This window comes from Micromesistius poutassou (assembly GCF_964030765.1).
Source record: "Micromesistius poutassou genome assembly, chromosome: 7".
NCBI classification, from domain to species: Eukaryota; Metazoa; Chordata; class Actinopteri; order Gadiformes; family Gadidae; genus Micromesistius; species Micromesistius poutassou.
The window spans coordinates 229,731-240,196 of NC_140277.1; the positions used below are offsets into that span (position 1 = coordinate 229,731).

The 10,466-nt window shown below is 46.0% G+C and overlaps 1 protein-coding gene across 1 annotated transcript in view; it reads left to right on the top strand.

The window, feature by feature from the left end:
• The first annotated feature begins 3,062 nt into the window (after nucleotides 1–3,062).
• The window catches only part of rgs17 (regulator of G protein signaling 17), an 11,123-nt gene continuing 3,719 nt past the window's right edge, over nucleotides 3,063–10,466 (top strand). Inside the window, 2 exon segments of the mRNA XM_084470244.1 lie at nucleotides 3,063–3,200; nucleotides 4,945–5,075. Of these exon segments, the coding sequence (XP_084326370.1) occupies nucleotides 3,198–3,200; nucleotides 4,945–5,075 (134 nt within the window). The 5' untranslated portion in view covers nucleotides 3,063–3,197.

Here is a 10,466-nt window from a genome sequence, read left to right on the forward strand (position 1 = left end):
TTCAATTATTACCTTTGTTAAACATTCAACAAGTTATTCTAACGGATATTAATTGGAATCACCTAGCCAACGAGGTTGTACACTTATGTGCGGCTACCTAAATGCTGTAATTATACTTATGTAGGCCAATTATGTGTGCTTAACTTGAATAGTTGAGCTATCGAGCAAATAAATCCCAGGTGCATCCTTCAAGAAAAGACTGCAGCTACATACTATATAAAAAAACACCCGATTGTAGTAGTGCGACCACTTCAGAAACACAGACAAAGTGTGTGTGTGTGTGTGTGTGTGTGTGTGTGTGTGTGTGTGTGTGTGTGTGTGTGTGTGTGCGCAACGCATGTGGCACAGCGACGCATCCTTCCTCACACTGCAGCCCCGCGACCGTCAGCCACTCTGCTGACAGCGGTGACAGCGCGCCTGCGCAGTGCATCCAGGGGCTCGGGCGGCGATCGGTGCTGAAGTTGGGCGGATGGCATAAAAACAGCGGCGATGGACATTTCACCACAGGATTCCCGCTTACGATGTCATTAAATAAGCATCGGGAAAACGCTCGTTCAAATCTACCATCGTACCACACTGACAGCATTTAATAAAGCGGTAAGATTATGTTTATTCTCTGCAAATCACGCTAGCTGCAGCTGGCTAGCCGCCGTTAGCACACGGCGCTAGCTCTCTGCTCAGCCGCCGCCTCCTCCTCCTCCTCTCCGCTGGGCTGGAGATAGTGATCTCGTTCACTGTGGGCTTAGCTAGCACCAGAAAGTGTGTGTATGTAGTGCGTGTGCGTGCGTCTGTGTGTGTGTGCGTGCGTGTGTGTGTGTGTGGGGGGGGTGTTTGGTTTGATTTTTTTTTTTTTTAGTATCATCATTGATGCGGAAGTCAACCACGAGCAGTCACCCCCCTATGAATGGATGTTGATTCCCCGCGATGGAGGGGATGGTTTTTATTAGCCGTAGCCTCACCTGCACGGCGGAGCGGGGCTCGGGTGCTCGGGGATCAGACCAGCTGCAAGAGGAGCCTCGCTCCTCCACAGCCAGCCAGCTAGCTGCTGCCCCCGGAGCGCTGTCACGATGAGCCTCCTGATCGTCCACACAGGCCCGCCAGGGAGTCTGTCCTGTAGATGTGTGTGTTGTCAACCTACTGTACTCCTCATCGCTCAACGTTTTACATGTTTTTTTAGTGCCGTATTATTTCGGCAACGCGCGTGTGCGCGCGCGCGTGTGCGCGCGCGCGTGTGTGTGTGTGTGTGTGTGTGTGTCCCTTCCCCCGCTGTCGTACTATATTCTACACCGGGTCCGAGCACAGCTGAAAGAACGCCCACATTGCAGTTTCCTATAGATTGCTGGAGCTGCTAAATACAACTTGTACAGCCAATGGAATCACGTATATATTTGTATTTTATATTAATGTTAAATCTCAGTTTGTCATGCAAACATTTCATCCCTATCCCGTCTTAGCTCTTCTCGGATCTCCATGAAATACTTAAATGTATTTCGCCTGTTGACGTATACAAAGATTTAGAGATAGGTCCTTACATTTTTACGTTTTTGTAAAAACGACCTTACGTCTTTGATATGTTCACACTCTGATCACATTTTATTAAATATCCTAATAACGTTAATAAACCTTAATACCATCCCTGTTATTTAACAATTCAATGTAATTATGTGTTTGATGTAAATGTTCCCTGCTGGGCTTTGTGGTTCAATGATGTATGCCTACTGTATACTTACAGTAGGGCTACAGAGGCGGATGCTTTGGAGAAATGCTCTCCGGTTTGACAGGACTTGATAATAGAGTGATAAGAGTGTTATGTTAGACCTACTAGATGAATTGGATTATGATAACAGGTTTGGGAAAATTATTGTGGTGATATCTTGATGAAATCAATTTAGTTAAAGTTGCAGTGTGTAGTAATTAGTGGCATCTAGTGGTGAGGTTGCAGATTGCAACCAACTAAACCACTCTCAACCCCCACCTCCTACCCCCTCAGCTCCTACCCTCTTACCTCCTACCCCTCACCTTCTACCCTCTTACCTCCTACCCCTCACCTTCTACCCTCCTACCTCCTACCCCCTCAACTCCTAACCTCTTACCTCCTACCCCTCACCTTCTACCCTCTTACCTCCTACCCCCTCAGCTCCTAACCTCTTACCTCCTACCCCTCACCTTCTACCCTCTTACCTCCTACCCCCTCAGCTCCTAACCTCTTACCTCCTACCCCTCACCTTCTACCCTCTTACCTCCTACCCTCTTACCTCCTACCCCCTCAGCTCCTACCCTCTTACCTCCTACCCCTCACCTTCTACCCTCTTACCTCCTACCCCCTCAGCTTCTACCCTCTTACCTCCTACCCCCTCAGCTCTTACCTGGAAGGTGCCAGTAGGTAATTCCAAAATGATGTCATCGTCTACGACAGCATCGAGTTACCAAGTTTCGGTTCCTTGATAGATTCATACGTTGTATTTAGTCGTAAAACTAACGGTCATTACTAACAAAAAAGATAGCTGATGATATTATAAACAAAACATGGTTCCAAGGTATCGAAACACAGCGACTCTTATTCTTATGGATTTATACACAAATTAAAACCTACTTGTGAATATTGTATTATTCATACGTGAATATTACATTCCATTTCGGGCAAATCCGATAGATAAAGATGCCACGAAATGCTACAAACCGCACCTTTTAATTTAGTCAAAGGTAAAGTAAAATGGCAGAATTGAATTATTAAAAGAAATATACATTTAAAAACGATTGCGACAAATAGATCACAAAGATACTAAGATATTGTTTCCTCTATGTCTTTCAGATGCTGTTGAAACGTTTCCCTGCTCGCTGTATTTCTCTACATAATTCTACGGAAGCCTAGGAGGGGACAAAGAGAGGCAGAGCGCGCGACTAGCCTGTCCAGGGGCCCGCGAGGAGCAGACACCTGTGTTCTTATTTATCTGGCCTCTCTCCCATCCCTTTTTTAAATGTCAGTCGGTCAGAGATGGTGAAATCGCCAGTCCATCTCCCAAGCAGAAAGAAAATCCCGGCTCCCCCACCCTCCATTCCCAACAAGCCAAACAGTCAGTCAGACAGGTAGTCAGTCAGACAGGTAGTCAGTCCACCAGCCTCGGTCGTCCACCCACCTCTTACCTCATCGCCATGACTGCTCTGTGTACCCTGTCTTCAGGATTCTACTAATTCTCATGGTAGGTGTGCTTTTTTATTCACCCACTGTGACCGTGTGGTTGCTTTGCCATCTCCATGTGTTTTAATTGATTGGTATCAAATATCCAATTAGTGTGACTTTTTTTCATTATTAACTGATTTCAAAAGAACGGCTGGTAATGTAGAAAAGAATGGACAATATCCCATTTATATGTGTCTCCCGTTCAGTATCAGGCCCACTGTATCGGGTGTATCGGTCTTCCATCTGCCCTCCCTGTCCATGGCTGGGTTTTTAATGTTGTGTATTTCCATGCAGTATTTGCATGTTCTTTCACTGTATCCTTCCCATCTCGGGCTGCAACAAAGCCCTGGCGCTCCGTCGTTTGCATCTGGACGCCTGTTTTTCCACGGCTGCTGCGTAGCCGCTGCATAACCGATGATAGCTCAAGTGGTCAGGTGACCGCATTTACATATCAGGCAGGTCCGTTCAGCGCCGCGTCTGAAGCTCCGTCAGGGTGTTGGGGAAAGCCAAAAGAGTGTGGAAGTGAACCCCGGTAGACGGAGCACGGGCACCCATTCGAGTGGTCTCAACCCCGTGTCCCTGCGGCTCTTGTTTTTTTGGGTGAATTGGACTTAATAGCAAAAAAAAGTTTTTATGAGGAATTAAATCTGCAGGATGACTTCAGAGGTAAGTCATTTTCTTCCCTGCGGTCATTTGGCTGGTCTGCTTTTGGCATTGGTGTCCCTCAAGGTTTTATGCAAAAAAAAATGCTGTTTATAACGGGGTGGTAATCCGTGAGAGTCCATCACATTTATTTACGGCTATCCCCTCATTAATATTCATGATTCTTCCGGATTCCGCCTACCGAAAAACACATTAGTGTACAGTCCAGCGTGTTCATAAGCTTTGCGACGCCGATAGAGCCAGGTGTGGGCGTGGTGGTGGGGACAGGAAGAGTGGGGTAAAATGAATCCTTTCTTACCTGCACTCCTACCCGGTCATAATAGGGGAGTGATAGAATGTGCAGCATATGTCTGTTGTTATGCACATTCCGAAAAATGAACGGCCCGGACATCCTGCCCAGCTTTCTTTGTCCTCTGAACAATGATAAGGGGAATCCCCTGCTCACAAGGAAGCCTGGCACCGCTGCGCCAACAATACGGTCGGGCTTCACCGCACCATTACTTTGATCGGAGAAGGTTAAACATGGCCGCTATGAACATCAATATCACCTGTGGCTGTGTGGAGTTGTGAGTGAAGATGGGTCAAATGTTGTCTTTTTAACCGGCTCTACCATGTGGCTTGGCTTGTGTTTCATGTCAGAATGAAAGAAAATAATGTGTTTCTGTGGTATTCACTTTGGAGTGCAACAGGTTAGAATTGGATGTTTCACATATGAGATCTGTTATCGACATGAAGGATTTAACCCTGCACATTCTGTCCGTGTTCCAGGAGGGCTTTTTATATTTCCAAATGAGATTCAACGTGCCTGGATGGTTTTGCATTTACCTGAACAAAGGCCTGCGTCATTGTATGAGCTTAGAGGTGGGGAATCTACAGATGTGCCATAGCGTGATTGGTGCTGCTTTTGTCTAGGGGCGGGACTTGTGCATGCAGTGAGATGTGTGTGAGGAGCGTCTGTTGATCAGGACGGAACAGAGAAAAGGAAACGAGTGCTCTCTCTGTCTCGGTCTGTGTGCTGTGTGTGTGTGTGTGTGTGTGTGTGTGTGTGTGTGTTTTGCATGAATTATGCGAGTGTGTTAAATGCTTCTCTGTGTGTGCAGCCCCGTAGTCTGAGTGGAGTGGAGATGAGGAAAAGGCAGGCGGGCCACATCGAGGGGCCACAGCAGGCCCCCGGTCAGCCCCGACCCAACACCTGCTGCCTCTGCTGGTGTGGCTGCTGCAAGTGCCTCTGGTAAGCCCTCCTAACCCCCCCCCCCCCCCGCGCTCCGTCTCTCCCAGGCCCCCCTGCTGGCGGGAACACAGGTCTCCGCTCACTGGAGACCCCGATTTGTTTTTTTCTGTCCCGTTTGTCTTCACAGTTAAAGTTTGGAAGGCAGTACGATCACTACCTGCAGCCAGTCATTTTACAATCGTTCATTCGTTCATTCATTCATTCATTCATTCATTATGTGTGTGTGAGTCCCCAGTCCCGACAAATATCTGTAAAGCAATGAAATGTCCCAGTTTTCAACATTCACTACAAAATGGTCCCAATTTTCAACAATCAATTAAAAAATCTTAATATTATTATTTGTTTTCAGTGCTAAGAGAGGGATATCAAGTTCGGTCCTCATTAAACCACATCAAAAAACATAGACAATGCTCCAAACGCATGAATTCACCAGTGATTTGTGTGTATGTCAATCAATCAATGTGTCGAGACTGTTGCTAGCACATGTGGCTCCGTCACGATGCTAACAGTTAGCTGTCATGCTCTTAAAATGGGTCTTAAACTGTCATGCTAACCGAAGGCAACAAACTTGCTGTGCACTGCACAAACTTTCCGGTCACGCGCGTTGGTAAATAATCTGATGAAAAGCCTGTGCCGTGTGCATACACGTGCACGTGCATGAACTGCGGTACAATTATATTAAGTAAATTAATTATAATAAGTTATGGATGAACAAAAAAATCTGAACTCAAATGTTTACATTTTCACTTGTACTTGTATGTTGAAACTTTCACTCATACTAAATATTCACACGCCTTTGTTCTGAATGTGAAGTCACAGGAAAAAAAGTGCAGATTGATATTTAAAATTATACAATGACAGCTGCAAACTTTTAAGCCAACATTTACTTCATCACAGCATCCTGTTCCTATCACAGGAACCAAGAAACTATCATTTTGTGGGTTATTTAGAATACTGAGGATGCCAATAAAGTGAAGTAGAGCAAAGATAGTAGATTTAGTAGAGGTAGTTTTAGGAGAAATCTCCAAATATATAAATAAATCCAATACAAACTTGCTGATTGCTGTGCATGTGCAAAAAAAAACAACATATACTAAACTATCTTTAGTATAGCTAACAATGGTTAATGATGCACTAAAAGTTGAGAATCAAAACCATCTAGGGGTGTGTCCCATGAGTGCTTTCTCATGTGGTTAAATGCCTTAAAACATCTTTGCAATTAGGGGGTTAGGGCTTTGCCTGGATACCGGCCATTTCGGGATGCCGGTCATTTCATAACCAAGAAGTAGCCTTCCCACATTCTCTTCCCTCAAGACACCAAAAGCACATCAGAAGTGCCAAAATCAGTTAAAACACTACATCAAAATAATCTAATCTAGAAACGTTGAATCAAAACATATTTTGGCTTCAGAAATGTCGAGACTCAACATGTCTGTGGTTTGCAGAAATCGACAAATTCCGATGTTTTCTTCTGCCGCCTGGGTTGCCATCGGCCTACCCGGGTTTATTGGCCGCGCATAACGCCCAATCAGCTGCCCCAGGTCCAGAGAGGAGGAGCCAGAGTAGGTCTGGCTCCTCCCATTTGTCTCTGCAGCAAGACCTTCATGGACCCACGATCCAGCAGAGCCAAAGAGTGCTTTGTCTATTGCTCTCACTTCCGCAAATACAACTGCAAGTTTTGCAACACATTTATTGCAATGAGTGTTGCAAGAGCCCAGGCGTTCGTCACTCTGCTGTGCAGGGGGGGGCTGGTTGCACTGACCATTTTGAGAGGTGAAGTGAGTAAAGCTATTCATATCAAGACATTTTGGATTCAAGTTTGCAGCTGTTATTGTATTTATGTAAATATCTATGTATACGTACCAGTAAATGAAACATTTTCTGTGATTTCATATTCACAACACGTGTCTGATGAAAAGTGAAAATGTAAACGGTTACGATTTTGGGTCTCACAAAGTTCTCCCGTGACATCGACGAGCTCTCACGTCCTGCAACATATTAACGTCGTCATGAATGACGCCCAGGTTGAGGGGTGGCAGTGGGTCACTCTGAACAGGGCCGACTTGTGTACAGGGAGTCAAAAACCAGCAGTTTATCTTTTTACAATTAATGCACAACCATGCAACAAAACACACAGACACGTGAAACACACTCGTAGTCACGCTCATCTTCTGTGTTTTTATTCTATACTATAATTCCAAAACTCCCTCAGTTTTTCCCTTACCGACTCCTCTCATTTCTTAATGTTCAGCCTGTATTGGAATCGATAACTATTGCTTTTCTTATTAAAATATGATAATAATTTTTTTTTAAATACAACATATTTAAACATGAGCGTAGCAAGGTCCATGCTACACTCCACCTAGGTGGCTTTTCTGACCTCCTCCATACCCAAGGACACCCGTTGGAAATGGGTTTACTGTAATGTAGGACGGCCCTCCTTGAGTGTGTTGGGATGGCTGGTTTAAAGGTCCCGTGACGCTCCACCAGGTGTGGTGTGATTAGCCGTTACAAGCCGTTTTGGCAATCTAATCCGTCACACATCTAGGTGGACACGCCCACTTGTGATGTCATAAGGGGCAGGATTCCAAAACGGCTTGTAACGGCTGATCACATCACACCTGAGCTGTGTTTCGAAATCGTTCCCTATCACGGATATAGTGCACTATATAGGGTGCTCGCCATTTCGTAGTGGTGTTCGAATTCTCAGTGGTTAATTTCATTCACTTTATAGTGGACAATAAAATACCCAAAATTTGAGTGAACATACGATGTTCCCTACATGTTACTCCCGTATACCACAATGCAATGCGGGCGCATATATACTGACGCAAATGACGTTTAAAAATGTTCAGCGTAGTGTCCGAATTCTCGTTTGTTCGTTCCCTTATATAGTTCACTATATCATAAACACTATAGAGGGAATAGTGAGTGAGGGAATAGGGAATGATTTTGAACACAGCTCTGGTGGCGTGGCGTGGCACCTTTTAACCTGTGCACGTTGATTCCTCAACGCACCACAGTGGTGCGACCGCTCAGTGAGTCCGTCTGTCTGACTCGGGCCAGATGAGGCGGGTTAAACCACCAATCTTACTTTTAGGCCATTTTTAAACTTCTGGGTTAACTCACACACTTGAGTGAGCCGACACACGGACGTCCACGCCGATCCACCCAAACGCTGTGTCCTATGGGAGCTGTGACTCCACAGAGTCCAACAGTATGAACCTTATCATTCTGTGGCCTAGACTCAACAAAACAGATGTTAATGAATTAGGGGTCTAACGATACGCTAAAGTCACGGTTCGGTTCGTACCTCGGTTTTTAAGTCACGGTTCGGTATGTTTTTCGGTACAGCAGTTTTTATTATTTTATTTTTATTAAACAATTTGATTTAGATTTATTAAATTGTATCAAACAAATGCCTTACATAAATGAAAATACATCAAATACAATTGAGGTTAAAAACACAATCAAGTCCAGGACTTATTTCCACTGTGGTCCTCAACACAAAACATCAGGACAAGACACTCACAGAGTGTGATAATCAATAAAAACTTTTTTCCAAAAAAAATAAATATATTATTTTTTTTCGGTACGTGCCGAAATGAAAGTGCATCAAACCTTTAGACCTGGACCGAAAAATGTTGGTACACAATACACCCCTACAACGAATAGCATCAATATTGCACTTCACTTTTTCCAAGTTAAAACTACAAATATACTGTATGCTTTATCCATTCAAACTTTCAACTTTTGAACTCATAACAAAGTTTCACTTTTACAGCGATTCAGCGTTTCTATTTGTCTTGAACCATGGAGCTTTATCAACATAAGTTCAAGCGCGTTTTACACCCCAGCACTCGGCAGCAAATGCATTTTCTAGTCGGGTGTGAATGTTTTCAGTTCAACCCCCCGAGCGCGATGTTTCAAACTCATCCCATCGTGACCTTGTCTTCCGCTATCTCTCTGCCCCGCAGCGGGTGTAAGAGGCTTCAAAGCCTGCTTAAACGGCTGCCCAGCTCCTGTGAGCTGTGCCTCCGTGGGGCTGCGCCTCGCCGCGGCGAGCCGGGCTGCTGAATGAGACATTGTTCTGGGGCCCATGAATGGTGAATGTCAGGCTTCTCTGGGCACCACTTGATGTGAAGTGGGGGGCAGGCTGTGGCCAGGACCTGCAGTCATTGGTCCGTGGCCCCACCAGGGGGCTCGCCGCTTCTTGTGACAGCGGCAGAAATCGGGTCGAAAAAAAAAAAATCGGTAGGGGAGGTAAGGGGTCTGGGGGAAAACACAGCCCCGCTTGTCCGTCGGTGCCCGGAAATGGCCCCTCAATTATCTGTAGAGACTTTCGATGGACGGCCTTTTGCAGCAGCTTGTCTGTGTACATCAGGGTTTGATTCTCAATCACTACGACCGTCCGCCGTGTTATGGGAACGGCGTTTCCATTGGAGCAGTGTTTTAGTGTCCTGGTGTTCCTACAACACGGTGGGTTTACAAACACGCACACACGTCTCTTTCGTTGACGCATTGCATCGAGAGTCGAGAGCCTCTGATGTTATTTAACCGCTGAAACCAACGTTTTCAATCCAACGTGTGATCTGTACAAATCGACGCAGTGCCTGAGCATGATCAGTGAATTCAGCGCGTGGAAATGATCCGAATCTCAGTACCTGTGTACGAGTCACGATGCACAGCGTCCCTTATCATCCGTACGTGTATATATATACAGTAAATGCATATCTTTTTATTATCGAATCCCTTCTCTCACGCACCCCCCGCCGCCGCCGCCGCCCGGGCCTTATCTCGCCCTGCCGCCGTCTATTTCCATCGACGCATCACATGCAAAACAGCTGTGAAGAGCGGCGTATTTTTAGCAGTATTGTGAGCGGGCCCCGGGGCCCGGAGCCAGCCAGGGGCCGGGCCGTTAAGGCAGCACAATGGGGGCTTTGACGAGACGCGGAGGGGGGGGGGGGGGGAAGCCGTTTGCGGTCAGGATTAAAATAGAACGGCCCAGCGCATATAGCACCCAGAAGCCATCATGTGTGGCCAATGAGCAGGAGGTACCCCGTGTGTGTGTGTGTGTGTGTGTGTGTGTGTGTGTGTGTGTGTGTGTGTGTGTGTGTGTGTGTGTGTGTGTGTGTGTGTGTGTGTGTGTGTGTGTGTGTGTGTGTGTGTGTGTGTGTGTGTGTGTGTCTGTCTCCCCCCGTGTGTGTGTGTGTGTGTGTGTGTGTGTGTGTGTGTCCGTGTCCGTGTGTGTGTCTGTCTCCCCCCCCCCCCTGTGTGTGTGTGTGTGTGTGTGTGTCCGTCTGTGTGTGTCCGTGTGTTATGAATACTAAAGTGACAGCTTTATAATTACTATTCAGGTGCTCCGTGGGTTAAAGCTTTTGATGACACTGT